General features: G+C 45.1%; 1 protein-coding gene across 5 annotated transcripts; it reads left to right on the top strand.

The window, feature by feature from the left end:
• Nucleotides 1-742: 742 nt before the first annotated feature.
• On the top strand, nucleotides 743-17,458 carry baz2a (bromodomain adjacent to zinc finger domain, 2A). 5 transcript variants are annotated; one of them, XM_073469671.1, is made up of 30 exons: nucleotides 743-820; nucleotides 2,215-2,335; nucleotides 2,477-3,379; nucleotides 4,319-6,358; nucleotides 6,509-6,784; nucleotides 6,876-7,235; nucleotides 7,332-7,392; nucleotides 8,168-8,276; nucleotides 8,416-8,517; nucleotides 8,635-8,857; nucleotides 8,977-9,038; nucleotides 9,151-9,216; nucleotides 9,316-9,702; nucleotides 9,792-10,046; nucleotides 10,137-10,351; nucleotides 10,458-10,532; nucleotides 10,640-10,814; nucleotides 10,893-10,955; nucleotides 11,041-11,185; nucleotides 11,298-11,917; nucleotides 12,018-12,360; nucleotides 12,545-12,700; nucleotides 12,822-12,982; nucleotides 13,276-13,341; nucleotides 13,473-13,756; nucleotides 13,854-13,989; nucleotides 14,083-14,229; nucleotides 14,331-14,560; nucleotides 14,711-14,854; nucleotides 15,552-17,458. In XM_073469671.1, the coding sequence occupies exons 2-30, from the start codon at nucleotides 2,215-2,217 to the stop codon at nucleotides 15,709-15,711; spliced, it is 8,085 nt and encodes a 2,694-aa protein (XP_073325772.1). In that variant the 5' UTR covers nucleotides 743-820; the 3' UTR covers nucleotides 15,712-17,458. The 5 variants fall into 5 exon arrangements, with proteins under 5 accessions (XP_073325772.1, XP_073325774.1, XP_073325769.1 ...); XM_073469673.1 differs by lacking the exon at nucleotides 743-820 and adding an exon at nucleotides 833-928 and having other exon boundaries at nucleotides 14,334-14,560; XM_073469668.1 differs by lacking the exon at nucleotides 743-820 and adding an exon at nucleotides 833-928.
• Nucleotides 17,459-17,668: the final 210 nt, after the last annotated feature.

Here is a 17,668-nt window from a genome sequence, read left to right as displayed (position 1 = left end):
CAGTGGTGAAAAGTAAATATAAGTTCATTTTACACAAGTACGTAAGCACAGCTCTGAGGTACTTTAGGCTACTTTACTTGAGTAGCTCAATGTTTGTACTTTGTGAGATTTGTACTATTTGTGAGATTGTACTTTGGACAGCTGTTACTTACATTGCAAATTAAAAACAAAACAAAAAAACAACAATAAGTAACGATGCATTATAATAAAGTAAATTTATCCACCCAAACATTATTAAGAATCGGAAAAACAGGTTACTGCTTACATTTAATTTGATATATTTTTACTAAAACAGTAAAAAAAACAAAACTTTCAAAAAACAAGTCGAGATCAACAAAATGAAAATGGGGGAAATTCTCAGAAGCAAGTTTACGAAAGAAGTATATAGTACATTTATTTAACCCTACCCTTTCTCCACTTCTTCATCAATTAACTCATAATTTGTATACATAATACATCTGTACTAACTCAGTCATAAAAAGTAATAACACTGACTCTTTCATAATAAGTCATTCTGGCATTTGATATTTATACGACGAAACTTGATACTTTTACTAATATCAAATAGTAAGTTAGGTAATTATAATTATTAACAATTAAGAAAAAAAATATTATTAATTATTAATGAAAAATATATATATACAGTAAGATCGGCGGATTCTTATTGTTGTTATTGTTGGTTTTGTTGTGAAGTTTCGTGTAACCGGATGTGTACGTCCTGCCGTCGGGACGTTCACACTGCAACTGTTCGCTCTGTTCTGACTGTGATCATGGCTGCACTGGACCACACCAGCCATGTTTGCTAATTTAAAACCCAAAGGTTAGGGAATAGTTGTTTATTATTTACCGCTGTGCCATCTTCACCCGCACACCCGTTTAGACGAAGGTTTAGAGGCATCTGCGCCTTCGCAAATCCAAGGACTGAAAGGTTGGATAGCTTTCACTGAAAATATCAGCGAAACTTTTGATGGTGGCAGTGTGGGAAGATGATGCTCTGCAAAAAAAATTGTCTGTGTGCGTGCAGCGTAAACAATGTAACTTCATCTGGCTGCTAGCTTACGTTAGCCCGTGAACAAAAGGGAGCACGCCTCCATCTGTTAACAAGCGAGGCTGAGTTGGGATATCGTTATTCATTAACAACACACCGGCTGATATTTATTTTCATCCGCGTTGATCTGAACCGCTGATGGGCACCATGGATCCGACCCAGCGTGGCTGCGGTACCTGCTACCTGGCTGTTAGCTAACATCGCTGCTTCAGCGGCGTACTCCGGGGTAAACGTTAAGGATGCTATCGGCTAGCTATCTAGCTAGCGTGCGTTAGCTTGTTTCTATTGTGATGATTTAGCTAAATAACCTTGGAACTGGAGCGGGGAATCTGTTTGTCCGGTGTTTTACGCTAAAGTAAAAGGTTTGTACAACATGTTCGTGAGTTGAATTCATACCCAGCTAACGGTATCAGTTGTTAGCACAGCTGACTAGCAGCGCTTTAAAGTGAATTGTTCGTTTGAGAGCACAGCTAGCGCGGCTTAGCTAGCGCGGCGCCTGCTTTTGCAACGGCCTTGTTGAATTAATGAAGTATCCATAGAGGGCTACTTTTGTATTACGAGCGTATGGAAGTGCTACACAGCGAGCGGTGTGGTAGCAGTCCTCCCGGGCCTCGGAGGGACTGTAAAATATTTTCGCTAAGTTAATCCCTCCATTGTTAGTTGGCCGAGGCCGCCGGGTCTTGGGTAATGTGAGTGTGGCTATGGCTGCCCGGGCCGTACATTTATCATGGCAGATTGAGGAGGATGTGCTCATGTTAGCGGCGCCTCATCAGCGGTAATGATGAGCCTCTATCGCAATATGCCGATTGTCCATTACGGCTCGCTCGGGCCTGGCGTCTGCTGCTGCTGGCTGCGACATTTTGACGGGTGTTGTTGTTGGAATCGGATCGGTGCTGTCACAAGCTGCGGTCGCCAAAATAATTCAGGATTGACATTTTTGGAGAGGAAAATGTGCGTATTACGTAGCGTCTCATAACTGCACGGAAATAAATGATAATGAATTAAATAAATAAATCGCGTGATTCACAGTGTGATGCGTACAGCGCACATGCATCTTGGCCTCGTTGAGCAGTTAGTTGCGTGACTGCTTTACATTTTCTTGGTTGTTAGAAGTTAGATTTGTGTATTTACACATTTCTGTTTTCTTTTTTTTGTTTTGTTTTCAGATGGAGTCAAATAATCATTTCAACTACACCCACTCCTCAGCAAACTCAGGACTGAAACTCTCCTCAGGGGATTCTCTTTATACTAACGGGTCCTCCATGAGTTTTCCTCAGCAGGGGAAGAGTGAGTACTTGTAGCACTTTATTTAGCACTGTGTACTTTATACAACTTATTGATCCCTCTAATTCTATCTCGACGAAAACAACATTTTACTATTACAAACCGCGATCTCTTTAGCTTGACTGCTGTTCTCGTGTCCAACAGATATGAATGGCGAAATGAATGTGAATGGCGTCACTACTGTACTTGGGTCCGCTGTGCCTGGTTCCCACCCACCAACAGCTCCTTACCCACACATGAGCAACCACCACCAGAGCAGCATGGGCTATGACTACTTGTGGGGAGGGCACCCTCAGTATGGTCCAGGCATGGGCGCCTCTCCTGGGCACGGGATGCACCAGAAGCAGCCGGCACCTGGGATGGTGCAGCCTCAGTCACAGCACCACTTCCAGGGTCACGGACAGTACCAGTTGAACGGGGGTATTGAAAGTTCTCACCAGCCCCCTGTGGCAGGCCCAGCAAACATGCCTCTCAGTGGGAGTCAGTACTGGAACAGGAGTAACCCTGGCCCACAGCAGATAAGTTATAACTCCCACAGTATGTATGGGACCTACCAGAGTCAGGCACATCCTGGAATTACACCGTCACAGCATCACCAGCAGCAGTCCTTACAACCACCACCGCATCAACCATCACAGCAGCACCTCCAGTCCCATCGTCACCCACCGCAGCAGCACCACCAGCAGCACCAGCAACCACAGCATTATGGTATGATGCCCAATGGGATGCCCTACTACCAGCATCAACCCCAGCACCCGTCCCTGCCGTCTCCTCAGCAGCAGCCGCAGCAGCCGCCACCACAGCAGTCTCAGGCCCAAGGCCAGGCTCAGATGATGCCCCCAGCTGCGCAGAATTTTACTCCTCCACGTGGCAGCCCACAGCATCACAGTTTAGGCAGAGGTTCCTCGGGGAGCCCTCTCCCTGTGGGGATGTCCTCAGCAACAATGATGTCACCGTCGACCGTGCAGGAGAGTGGATCACCCAAGGACCACAGCAGGGAACGGAGCCCCCATGCTAGCAATGTGGGAATACCTACTGTCATTCAAGGTGACTACTCCACAGATGTTTTTGTCAAGCTTTTTTGGCTCATTTTATTCTGTCCTTCACTTCGTTCCTCCAGTTGTGATTGGAATGTGTTGGTTCTACATTTTGACTATTGTAATACTGTAATTCTGAGCATCGATTAAGTTTTATTTCCCCAAGATTGAATCTGTTCTCTACTTTACATTTCCTCATTTAATGCCACCAGTTTAGAGATGTGTGAGTAATGAAACAGTCCTCTTCCTCTTTGGTCATACTTGACCTATCCATTCCAGTCGCTGATCATATTATGACATGGCACTCCTTGGTTGCGTTACAGTGGCCAGGCCACCATTCATAAAATTGTAATGTTACTGTTATTGTTTAGTTTAAACGGCTAATTTCTGGCCATTTTGATAATTGCTTTTTATTTGTATTATAATTGCGTATTAATTTATTTATTTGGTCTGACATGATAATAAACTCTCTGTTGGTTTTTGCACTTTTGGTTAGACAAAGCAAGACATGTAAATGGGTCTGGGGAATTAAGATGGACACTTTTCACTACGTTTGTAGACAAATCCATTAGTTTAGAAGATAATCAGCAAATTAATCAGTGCTAAAAAAATAAGTCCTGCTAGTTATTTCTTGCACATTAATGTGTTATAAAGGATCAGTCTCACTGCCGGTGCACAGTGTTTGGACAGTGCCCAGATTCAACCAGCAGGGGGCACTGCTTGATTAGGTAAAACTGTCTGAACTGTCCGTCACCGAGGTTGTGATGAATCTCTTACTGAAGTGCTTTAAATGTCTTTTGTTGTTTCATAATTATAGTATCAAAATGTGTCAGTTTGAACATCGGATTCTTCAGTAAAACAACTCACTTTGAATTCATCATAAAAACACTTTATTCTGCAAATAAGAAGCTTTACTTTTTATTGACTCTTTTACTCTCTTCCCTTTCAGGACACGCGAGAGAAGCTGTCAAGGAGACAGACTCAAGCTATAATGGCATGGAAAGGGCATCTGCTGCCCAGAGGCTGTCCAAATCTGACAGTTACCAACCCAAACCTGTGGGACCTTCGAGTGATTATCGTCCGCATTCTGAACAGCCAGCAGCTCAACGTCCAGAAATGGCCTCCTCAGTCAGAGAGTCAGCCATGAATACACCTCCGCAGTTTGTGTCGTCTCAGCTCTCTGCATCTGCATCTCCTGCAGCAGTGTCAACGTCTCTAAACAAGGACTCAACACGTCCTCGGGTCTCTGCAGTTACTGCTGTCTCCGAGTCTCCCACATCTGCCCCTCGGCCCCCTGTAGTGTCATCTCCTGATAAAGAGTCTGCTCCACCACAAACCTCAACACCTCCCAATGTGTCCTCTGCTCCATCTCCAGCTGCTCCTCCCAGACTTTCCTCGCCTCCTCAAATGATGCAAGGCCTCAGGCCAGAGATGACCCCTGTTGGATCCAAGCATCTGTCTGTGGGGGCCTCTTCCTCCCCTCTGCCTGCCTCACCTCCAAAATTGTCTACACCTCTTGCTTCGACTGATAGTGTGTCCAGACCAATTTCTTCAGTCCCTCCAGTCTCTTCACCTTCATTTGAGTCTCATCAAACCAAGTCTTCACTGCCTCCCACAACACTTTCCCCTCCTGCCCTGGTGTCCACGTCCTCTTACTCTGCGTCTGGAGCCATCTCATCTCTTCAACAGATGGTTCAAGGGTCCAGGCCACCTCTGGTGACATCTGGAGCTCAGCATGAAAAGTCAGGACCCCCAAAACTAATGTCTGCCATTTCATCAATGGGTGCAAAGTCCTCATCTGCTGGTGTGGCTCCAGCTCTTAGGTCTTCAGCCTCAGCACCAACTGGCTCTTGTTTATCAACATCTGCCTCTCCCATGTCTGCGTCAACAACTCCTTCAGTTGGCGGTAAACCTTGTGACCCAGCGCCCACAACCCAGCATGAGACGTACACTCCTCTAGCTGCTAACTCTGGTCTTTCCACTGCCTCTGCAGCATCATTACTACCCGGAGCAGCAAGCCCACCCTCCCTAGCAGCCCATGAAAGTCCTACAGTCCGACCTCTGTCCACCCTACCTCTTCTAACCACTCAAGCCTCCAGGACTGCACCCGTGTCCGCCCCTCCTGCCTTGGTGTCTGTGCCTCCTGCAATGGGTACGTCTTCTGGAGTGGTCCAAAGTTCAGACTCTGAGCAGCATCCTCCCAACGCCACTCCTCCTCAGGCGCTGAAGCAGTCGTCTCCCAAGCCAGAGCACCATGGTCACAGTGAGGATAGGAAAGCTAATGAAAGAAATGGGAAACCAGAGGAACACTTCCCTCAGCTTGATTCAGGCACGAGAAGGACATCACAGAAGGTGGAAGCTACTGAGACAAGTAAATCAGAAATTCGCACACCCGAAATCCTCAGCGATCTTCCTTACAAACCCTTGCAGACCACAGTTGCTCCTGATCAGTCCAAGTCCAAGAATAAACAGGCGGATTCTGAAAAGCATCAAAGCGGTGTCCCCTGTGAGTCAGAGGAGCAGGCTCCACTCAGAAAGTCTTCACATCTGCACAGCACGGGGGTAGAAGATCTGACCGATGAAGAAAGTTTTGATGACTCTTCACTATTTGACACGCCCTCTAGAATCAAGGCCAGCTCTTTCATGGAGAAGTCGTCTTTCGCAGATGATGAAAGCTCACGCGTAGATGACTCCAAACACTATGATAGTAGCTTTCACCCGAGAAAGGACACTTCCTTTGCAGAAGAGGAAACCTCGACTGCCTTTGACACCACTAAAGACAGCAGCTTCTCCGTGGAAGACTCCAGAGATGACACGTTGGACTCCACCAGGGAAGGGGAAACATCCGAGGCAGAAGAGACCAAGGACGGCTCCCAGATTACAGGAGAATCCATGCTGGAGTCTTCTCTTAACAACACCTCTCAGGTGGAAGACCCAAGTGATGCGTCTGACTCGCGCATATATGTGCCATCTCAGCCAAGTCGTCAAGGTACATTCTTAAAGTTCACGATAATGGGAACTAGCATCACATGAGTTCATTTTCTTTGGACATTGCTTTCATTTAAAATGGAGAATACAGATTTTTATGTCCTTATCCTAATCATTCTGAATTTTGCTATTTAATGTTGTTTCTTCTCAGGACCGGAGGCAGAGTGGGAGCACACGGGACATGATGCACCAGACTCTGCTGGACGCATTAGCATCAAGACCACTGTTAGTGAGACGATGACTCCCCCGAGTTTCAAGATGAGAGATGAGAACTTCATCGCCTTCAGTACCCCAGCAGAGGGCCCTGCTGTACACCCACTCCAACCAGTGACTGATCAGGCTGTGTCAGCTATCGGAGGGCATCTGAAAACCCCAGGGAAACCACGCAAACCTCGAACTCCAAAGGCAATATGGATGAAATCTCCAGGTATTCAACATTATGATGTCAACAGAATGTTTATTTTAAAAATGTTAGATTGTATTTAACACTTTTTTTGTCTTTTCCTCTTCATTTTAAGCTCCTGAAGAGACCCAGCGGAAGCCTCGGGTTCGAACCCCTAAAGTGGAGAAGACCAATGACGAGGGAGTCAATAAAGGGGAGGTAACCAAGGGTAGAAAGAGGAAGCAGTCTGTGAAGGTGGATGTTCAAGAAACATCAGATGCCTCAGGAGAGACTGGCCCGGCAACAGGAGAGGTCGATTCCATCACGGCCACAATTGAAGCTGTTCTGGCCAATGCTTCAGCTATTGATGTCCCAAAACCCAAGAAGGCGAGAAGGATGAAAAAACAACAAGAAGGAACTGCAAAAGCAACAAACCAAGGTGTCGAAAAAACTGCTGATGATGTTGATGAAAATGATGATGATGACTCCACTGCAGGTAATAAAGAAGAGTTTTCAACCATTACGTCATGGTGTTTGGTTGAGACATTATATCACAGTTTAACAACGCATTTGTGCGCATTTTCTCAAACAGGTGAATCAAACAGACGGAGGGTTGCGACTGAGGAGCAGGTCCAGTTCCCACTGCAGCATGGGTAATGTTCCCTTGTGGGGTTTTGTTAATCGTATCAGTATTACACATTGCTTGTTTACAGAAGTCTTTCTATGCTATTACACTATAGATCACAATCACTATTGGCTAAAGACAGTCAAACATTTTCAAAAGTAAATTTTGTGCAAACTGAGATATCAGATTATTGTCATAGTGTCTGCACAGTTGAGTATTTTTTTCTTAAATCAATTAATCCTTTAATTGTAATGTAAACATGTAATCTACAATCAGACATAGGCACAAATACTTGCCTATCAAAATCAAAAACAAAAATACTGGTATGAGAAAATATATTTGATTAAAATTGAAAGTAATTTTGTACATTAAAAAATACAAAAAGAGATTCTATGCACACTGATATTACTATAGCCATTATTTAACCATTAAGTAGCCTCAATATGGGTTAGATTTTGTTTGGCCAGTTGATTAAAAGTTAAATGAGGTCATTATTTTGTCTTCATTAGTTGATCATTTAAGTAATTTCATTTAGATCATTGGTGTTTAATTGTTCCTCTTTGAACTCCTAATGTGTCTGGATCAAATCAGTGGTTAAAGCAGTTCTCTAATGGGGAGAACGTCAAACATATTTCATATATTTTTAATGATTGACCGATAATCGATTGTTAAGGCAGCCGATAATCAATTAAAGAAATTGCAGTGCATATATTAGAACTCAATTTCTAGTTTGTTTGCCATTCTCCTGTGTCTAAAAGGAAGCTGTATGACATGAATGTAATTATGAACTCTCTTCACTGTAGATGGAGGAGGGAGATTCGTGTGAAGAAAATGGAGAACCGCATGAAGGGTGAAACCTGGTATTACACACCCTGTGGCAGGAGGATGAAGCAGTTCCCAGAAATAATCAAGGTGCATTTTACTTTTATAAAACAAAACTATAAAAGCTGTTGATGTTAAAATCAAAACATTTCAAGGCAAATATGACAAATGATATCTAATGATGTCCAAACATTGACTGTGATTTTCTTTTTCTTGTTGTTTCATCCAGTACTTGAAGAAACACTCAGACAGCGTGGTCACCAGAGAACACTTCAGCTTCAGCCCACGCATGCCTGTTGGAGATTTTTATGAAGAAAGAGAAAGTCCTGAGGTCTGTATATTTTTTCTGACTACTGTTTACTTCATTTTTTTTATTCACAGTCAAGGATTTGAATTAAAAAAATGAAATCTGTTTTGGGGACTGATCATTCTCTACAATATGTTGCAGGGTATGAAATGGGTGCTCTTGGCCAACGAGGAGGTTCCATCTATGATCATGGCCATCACTGGCCGGCGAGGTCGACCTCCAAACCCTGATAAGGAGAAACCCCGCAGGGTTCGTGGTGTCAGGGGAGGGCCGGCCCGCCGTCCTGGTAGACCTCCCAAGCCCAAGATGATTGATCTCCTTAGCAAAGTTGACGCCAAACTATTGAAGCGACTTGAGGCTAAGGGTGAGTGGATGTAGACTGGAGGGACTTGGCATACAGAGTCTTAAGACCAGATGTCTTAAGACTGACCAGATGTTTGGCACATGTAGCTTGAGCTAATGTTTGTTTATTTTTTTTTATAGAAGCTCTCACTGAGGAGGAAAAGGAGAAACTTGCAAAAATCAAAAAGAAAATGAAGAGAAAGGTATGTAATTCAAACAGTTTGTAATGTACATTTTTTCTTTGTAAATAATTTTTGAGCTGTTTGGCTGTTGACATCTCCTTCTGATTTTGTTGCTGCTGTTTATTTGTTTTAGGCAAGAATGAAGAGAAGGGAGGACACGAAGATTAAGAAGATGAAAGCGGAGAAAAAGAAAGCCAAGGTAAAGAAAAACACTTGATACAAAATGATTTATCAGTATTTCCCTCAGCACAATCTATTCCTAACCTCCGTCTGTTCGTGCTTTCCTTTGTGGGCTCAGCTTGAGCAAGATGCCAGAGTCCTGGAGCTGAAGGCTGAACCAACCGACCCAACGCAGGTCACGCAGCCAACATCAGGCGCTGCTGCAGAGCCCAAGAAGCCTGGCCGCAGGAGATCGGTCAAGGTTGTGCCTCCTCCACCACCACAGCAGACTGATGAGGAGAGGATAGCACAGGGTAAGAGGGTGCTGGGTGCTCGGAGTAAAGCCAAGGCTCTGGCTAAAGCTCAAGCAGAGGCGGAGGCGGCAGCTCGGGCCGCTCTGGCAGCTAAGAGGGCAGCAGAGAGGAGAGCGCAGGCCCAGAGACGTCTGGAGGAGCGCAAGAGGCAGCAGCTGATCGCAGAAGAACTGAAGAAGCCCACAGAGGACATGTGTCTCACTGACCACAAAGTGAGTTCTCTAATTGACACTCGGTTTCTTTCAGCACTGTGATTGCAGTTTTTTAAATAATCCTGACCTTTGAACTTTGTCTCCATCAGCCCCTACCAGAGCTGTCCCGTATCCCTGGTGTGGTTCTGTCTGGCACAGCTTTTGCACACTGCCTGGCTGTGGTTGAATTCCTACATGGCTATGGAAAGGTGATTGGTCTCAACATACCCAAGGACATCCCCAGCCTTGCTACCCTGCAGGAGGGCCTCTTAGGACTGGGTGACGGCCAAGGAGAGGTCCAGGACCTTCTGATAAAGCTGGTGGAGGTTGCACTCCATGATCCAGGCCTGTCATCTTATTATCAGGTGTGTGACACATTTGAGCACTTTCTCCATAAATACAATTCCTGATCAGGAATGCGACAGGTTTTAATTAAAATTTTTTCTCCCCATCAGTCCGTAAAGATCCTTGGGGATAAGCTTGCTGAGTTGGAGCTGACCCGCGGCACCGTCTCCGAAGTACTTCGCATCTTCTTGGAATCTCATGGATTTGATACAGAAGTGTGCAACATGATGAGGACCAAACCATTTCATGCCCTGCCTCCTGACACCAAGGCAGCCATCTTGGGTTTCCTGGTGGATGAGCTCAGCAGCAGCAACATTGTTACAAGGTAAGAAAAGGAGCTCATTATTTATTCTGTAGGTTTCTCTAGAACTTAAAGTTTTATTATGACCACATTTCTGATACTTTATTAATGTTTCGGTTTTATATTTCAGTGACATTGACAACACACTAGAGAACATGGCAACTTACAGAAAGAACAAGTGGATAATTGAGGGGAAGTTGCGCAAGTAAGATCATGGTTTTCTCTCTTCTAATACAGAATCATTCACAGATCACTCCATTTAAAGCACAGAGCCATACAGCATGTTGATCCTCATTGTTCTCTCCCTTGCAGACTGAAGGCGGCACTAGCGCGCCGTACAGGTCGCTCAGAGGAGGAACTGTGTTTTGAGGAGAGGAGGCGCAGTGCTAGAGTGGCTGAGGAAGAGAACCTCAGTCTGGAGGAGAGCGGCCTGATTGTAGAGAGAGGCAACCGCCGAGCACGCAAAGAAGAACCCAAACTCAGCGATGTATGTATCTGCTCTAGTGTGCCTTGAGTGATATAAATCGATCATTCCTACATCTAACTTTGATCTTTTCTGTGACAGAGTGAGAGCCCTACTAATGCCAGCATTCCAGAGCTTGAAAGGCAGATAGATAAGCTAACCAAGGTAAGCCTGATGCTACACAGGTGCAGCACTTTATATGTGTATGTTGCTTTATATTAACAATTCCTCCGCTTTTGGCTCTCCACAGCGCCAAGCATTTTTCCGCAAAAAGCTGCTACAGTCGTCTCATTCCATGCGGGCCACATTACTGGGCCAGGACCGGTACCGGCGCAGATACTTAGCGCTACCTCACCTTGGAGGAGTTCTGGTCGAGGGGCCAGAAGAGCTTTTGAGTGAGTCGGAGAATGAATTTTTACATAAATGGCATCTTTCACATTTTAAGACTCTACAGACTTTTTGCTCGTCCGTCTTCAACTAAACTTTCCTCACATTTCTGTCATGCAGCATCTGGAGATGTCCTTGTAGCTGAGGTTCCTGTCAGCTTCCTCAAAAAGGAGCCTAAAGTTGAGGAGATCCCCATGCCTACCACCCCACCTCCTACTCTACCTTCCTCTCCTTCCTCTGCTACCCCCGCCCAGCCCCAGACCTTCTCCCCAGAGGACGACCCCCTCCCTGGCACCGCATCCCTTATGAGCAGGCCAAGAGGACGAGGACGGCCAAGAAAAATCAAACCAGAAGTGGAGCTTCACCTCCGCACGGCAAAGATACGCCGCCGGCGTCGAAGTAGCGTGAGGTCTTGTGGAGAAGATGGGCCGGGATCACCCAACAGCGGCTCACAAGACCTCACACAGGCTGCTTTCCAAAACTGGCTCAGCCAGTCGCAGGAAGCGGTGACCAACGGCACATGCTCAGCAGCAGGAGACGCTCCAGAGGGTAATCGACCAGAGGAGAGTGTGAAGGAGATGGCAGAGAAACAGGGACAGTGGTTCAACCTGCTCCCCAAACAACCGTGTGATGATAACTCTCTGACCGAGCCCCAGATACCCAACTCACCGGGCTCACCCCCGAAACTCCTCCCTCAAATCCAGAATGCTCTGCCCGCGCTCGCTGTTCCACTCCTGCAGGTTTGACATCTCAATCATAACTACAAATACATTGAAATATGCTGCAGTAACTCATCTTCCGTATGGTGCATAAATAAAATAATCTCTTCCCACCTCTCAGCCGGACCCGCTCATGCCTGCCGTGGCTCCTGCTGATCCTCTGACTGGAGCACCAATGCAGGACATTTCCCCTACAGCCCCTGATGCTGCTGCTGCTGTTCCTGGTTGTGCTCCACCAGCACCCCCCCAGCTTCTTCCAGCTCCCATTTCTCGTGCCACACCTGCTCCAGCTACCCCCGGCAGGCCAGGTCGCAGGCGAAGGAGAGGTAGCAGAGGCAGTAGTCCTGCCCGCAGAGGGCCGAGAGGAGCTGCAGCCAAGCGCCGAGGGCGACCTCCTAACTCTGTGTTCCAAGAGCTCGAGCAGCAGTACTTCACACAATTGGTGGTCAAGCCCATCCCAGCATGTAAGTGGTATCAGGTTAAAGAGGATGTTATGATTTTGAGCTAGACAAAACAATACATCCCTTAGAATGGATGCGTTTGTTGATAGCTGATAGTTAATAATCAAAAATGTACAGAAAAAACACCATGTCGGTCTGTATTTATCTTATTTTTAATGTGTTGTGTGCAAAAATGTTTCTTTTTCAGCCATGGTGCGTGGCTGGTGGTGGATCAAGGAGCCAGAGGAACTGTATAACACCTTACAGGCCCTCCATCCAAGGGGCGTCAGGGAGAAGGTGCTCCATAAGCATCTGGCCAAACACATGGAGAGCTTAGCTGAGATGTGCACCAAACCTATCGATGGTGAGTCTTGTGTTAGTGGACTTTGTTCCTCAGCATTTTGTGCATCATCCTTTCTTTCTTCTGTCTGTTTCCCCTGTTGTCCTGCGTTCTCCTTATAACTTAAACTGTTTTTTCTGCCTAGATCGTTTGTTTGAGTTGAAGGTAGAGGAGAAGGATGTGCTAATGGAGGCTCTGCAGGAACCCTGGCAAGTGCAGGAAAGGACAATGGAGACTGACATCAGCGCCCTACAGTGGGTGGAGGACCTGGAGCAGCGGGTTGTCGCTGCAGACCTTCATCTCAAGGTGAGAGATCACCTCATTTTTTCTGTTTCGCTATTATACATCATCTGATTAATCTAACAGTGTTAAAACAACCTACTGTGAAATTAAACGTGTGATGATAAAACTACAAAAAAAAGGATAAATTATGCTTTGTGATCCAAAGATACAAGATCAGCAAAGATACATTCAGACTGGAATTTAGCAACTTTTTTGTCATGTCATTCCCCATTTCTCTACTCTGTGTGTGCTTTCCATTGACAAAATATGAAAAGTTGCCAAAAACTAATTTAATGTGTACATTGTGATTCATCAAGGCACTTCCCCAAGGCGTAGTGAGCGATGCTGAAAGTAACATGGAGACGCCAATAGTAGAATTTCAGGTAACCATTAAAACACTTCATAAAAAGATTTTTTTCTCTAGAATTCTTAAGTGTAAAAATAACTCATAACTCGTGTTTGGTTATCTCCCTCACTGATACTTAAATTCTCCCTGTCTCACTCCTGTTTTAAGCCCTACACAATCCCAGATCCAGACTCCACACGTGATGACCTCCAGTATTACGAGCATGACGCCGACCCACATGACGACTGGATTGTGCGAACTAAAAAGGAGTGGTCCGGCCTGCCGCGTATTGCCACACACCCCGTGGACTTGGCCGTGCTGCGTTTGGCCAACCTCGAGCGTAACATTGAGAGACGCTATCTGAAGGAGCCGCTGTGGAACATAGCCGAAGTGATGCGCCTCGCTCCTCTCACCCCAACGCCGGGAGACGAGCAACCGTTGGACGTCTTCAGGTGACAAGAACCGGCATTTCTTCATAGTGTGGGGGATGGGTTTGTTTAGTTTCATATGTTAATCTTTTTTTCTTTGTATACCTTGCTTCTGTTCTAGTCTGGAAAGTGAGATCACATCTCGAATGCGAACATGGCGACAAGCTCTGGATCGCGTCCGCAGTGCTCCACAGGTCTGCCTGTGTTTACTTCAGCTGGAGAAGGCCATTGCTTGGGAGAGATCTGTGACTAAAGTGGTAAGCAACTTTATCGTGTGGGAGCACTCCGCACAAACCAAATTAAAATTGGTATCATTTCAACACTAAGGTTTTCTTTTGCTTTTTATACAGACTTGCCAGGTTTGCAGGAAGGGAGACAACGATGATTGCCTGTTGCTGTGTGACAGCTGTGATCGCGGCTGCCACATGTACTGCCTGAGGCCCAAAATCACCCAGGTGCCAGAGGGAGACTGGTTTTGTCCTGCCTGCATTGCTGAGGTCAGAGCCCATCCTATGACTCCTCACAAAAGAAACAACCTGGCTGCCTTTGAATCTCTGCTGTTTGTTGCACATCAACTCGATCTTCTTATGTCTCTCAGAAGGAAAGTGATGCACCACGCGCATGCAAAAAGAGGACCAGGATGAGGAAGAGAAGATATGAAGACGACAGCTCGGAAGATGAGACGACAACACGACGTAGTGGCGGCATGGCAACACGGTACAAGGAGACCCCAGCTCCCTCTTCATCCACCCGTAACTCTGGAGAAGGAAGCGCCGCTAAACGTCGTCGCATGACAACCCGCAACCAGCCTGACCTCACCTTCTGCGAGTGAGTCCTGCCTTCATCGCTGTTGTGTTGACATGCTGGATGAACGTATTAACCTGAACAGGATTTTAAGTCTACATGGTGACATTTGTTTTGATAGTTTTGTTGTGATTGATATGTGTTGATTATTTTATTAATTTTATTTCCTACCAGGATCATTCTAATGGAGATGGAGGCTCATGCCGAGGCCTGGCCATTCCTTGAACCTGTTAACCCCCGACTGGTACCAGGCTACCGCCGCATCATCAAAAACCCCATGGACTTCCTCACCATGAGAGAGCGACTGCTACAGGGAGGGTAAGCTCACACTGCACTAATGATAACCTTACAGAAAAACAATTAGTCCACAAAAAAGAGGTTAATACATGATAAATGTCATCAAAAGTACATAACAGAAAAAATACTACACTGAAATTCTCAGAATCTGCATAGAAGACATTATTTTCAAAATGACTGTTAAAAAATTTAGTACACAATCTCAAAACGTTGTAAGAAAAACTTGCAAGAACAGAAAATGGAAAAATAGAGAAGGCTCTCGTAATCAGACATACCACTCTTATATCTACGTACTACAAACTGTTTAAAAGGTCCTAAAGTTCTATATAAGGTCAGTTATACAAAAAGGCTACAGGTAAGCAGAGTAATCTAAAGTGACAGTGTGTACAAAGTAATTGTTGGTGTTTATGTAACCTTATTGTTAGTCCTACTTTTTCTGACTTTCCACTGATGAGTGTTTTTAAATTGACTTGTGTAAATTTAGAGGAACATTTCCTTCCTCTAGCACCTTCCCTGGTGTGTTTTCTTATGAGTTTGTTGCTCCCTAAGCTGGCTGATTGTTCTGTACTTAAACATTTCCAAAAGAAAAAGGCATGCCCCACTTGAGGGATTATTTTTGTGCTGTAGAGGAGGCTCTCCAGGCATCTTTCAAACCCATAGAACAAAATGTTCCTCTCTGGTACTTTCTTTTAAACATCTGTCTCCTCTGTTTCTTCAGGTACTGCAGCTGTGAGGAGTTTGCGGCCGACGCTCATCTCGTCTTCAACAACTGTGAGCTGTTCAACGAGGACACGTCGGAGGTGGGGATAGCCGGACACGCCATGAGGCGCTTCTTTGAGAGCCGCTGGGCGGAGTTTTACTCAAATAGGGACAAATAGGAGCCCTGCAACGTTCCCCGTGATGGTGGGGCTTTTTACTGTTTGGTGCTGTCACCGTCCCAGTCACACTCTCTCCATTACTGCTAAGACTGTCTGGAGGTTCTTCCAGCTTGTGTATTCTGTCATGTATAGGTATATATGTATAGTTTTTGGCTATTTGTCTGTTATTGTTTCCTCTACCGGCCGAATCTTTTCCAGGCCCACAGCTGAACTGGCTTGAACTTGTACTCATTCCCCGTCACAGAGAGTCTGAACATGTCTCTCTCTTCGCTTTTCCTTCCTCCTCATCCTCACATCAGCACCTCATCTCCTGTTTGCGTTCTCCTGTCACGTCCTTTCCTAAGCCCCATGTCGTAGCAAGGCCTCTGGTCAAGCCCTGTTGTGGGGCGCTGACCCGGCCTCAGGCCCCGAGTGTTTTGGCTCTCGGACTCATACTGAAGGTCAGGGACTGATCACACTACTGCAGCCTTAACTGCTGCATACTGGACCTGCTTAGCACCGCTCAACGACAAAATGGATCAAAACTCTTCACAGAGCTCGGGCCATTTCTTACCTGTTCATTGGAAACGTAATGTAACGTGGTCTTATGCCGAGAAGTAATTTTTTTGCTCAATATATTTTTATTATATATTCTATATATAAATATATATAAAGATTACAATAGCTGGGATTATTTAATAGCAATAGCTTGTAGTGAATGTGTACAGATTACCTTATAGAGATGTCTAGACGATTTATGAAAAGGCCAGTTAAGCTAAAAGGAATCTGTTTTTTGGACTGTCACAAGTAGACGTTGTATAACCTCCACTTAAAGTCTTGCACGCACACACACACACTTTTCACCAACACACAAACATGCACACGATTTCACACACATACCCACCTTCTGCTGCTGTGTGAAAGACACTGGTTTCTGAAACTGGAGGATTTTTTTTTTTTTAGTGTCAGTCAGTCAGTCTGGGCTTAGACTCTTAGATTTCACTGTCCATCTTGTGACGAGTAAATAGTTGCTTAGTTACACCTGATCTGTGTCACAGACTGTAGACAACTGGGAGGATGCTACTGCAACACACAGCTCACTGAAATTTTGCTCTCATGTGGTATAAAATCAGCCCCAAGACAAGATTCAAGACTACAACTGAGCAAATGATTTGTGCTGAATATGACACCCATACTTGTGTTCGTCTGTAGCTCATCCAACAAGGCAAAAACATGTAAAGCTGGTGATTTGAGAGGCTAAAATCCTCCCATTTTAAAGACTAGAATTGCTATTGAGCTCTGATAATGAGGCACTGGGCACATTCCTGCCTTGTTTTCAGTCTAACATTCCTTTTATTGATTTTTGTGGTGTACACGGGCCAATGTAAAATGTTGCGCGGCATGGTTGGTGTGCTCTGAAGGCGACAGGATGACTCACGGTCTGGGTTTTATTTAAACATGTTTCTTACACTGAACTCGAATCCATTGATAGGAAGTAAAACCTTGATGTTCCTTATTACACGTAAAGGGACAGACGTTTTTTCAAAAAAGAAAAAAAAAAAGACATGAAAACCAAATGTGGTGTCAAGTGAATTTTTAATAATGTACAGTTTTGGTGACTTTAAATTTGTTCCTTTATATTTTTAGGACCAATTCATCATTTTTAAGAGGAGGTATTACAAGACTCTGTTGTATTAAGGTGATGTAACACGTGTGCATCTGTAGAATGTACTGTGAGTTGAATAAAAACCACATATAGTAGAGAGTATTTTTTCTCTTTGTCTTTGTTTCGTTCTTTTATCTAAATCTTTTCTGTGTGTTCTCCGTGATTCCCTCAAATGTTCCCGTTTCCTCCCACAGTGCAGAGACATGCAGGTTAGGTCATGTGGCGACTTAAAGTTGCCTAGCCTACTTGCCCAGTGCATGCTGGGATATTATCACCGGACAGGATTTGAGGAAGAGACGGATATACCACACA

Source organism: Pagrus major, chromosome 7 (genome assembly GCF_040436345.1).
Source record: "Pagrus major chromosome 7, Pma_NU_1.0".
Lineage (NCBI taxonomy): Eukaryota > Metazoa > Chordata > Actinopteri > Spariformes > Sparidae > Pagrus > Pagrus major.
The sequence above is the reverse complement of the archived record's forward strand: the minus strand, read 5'-3'. Positions and strand labels throughout refer to the sequence as shown.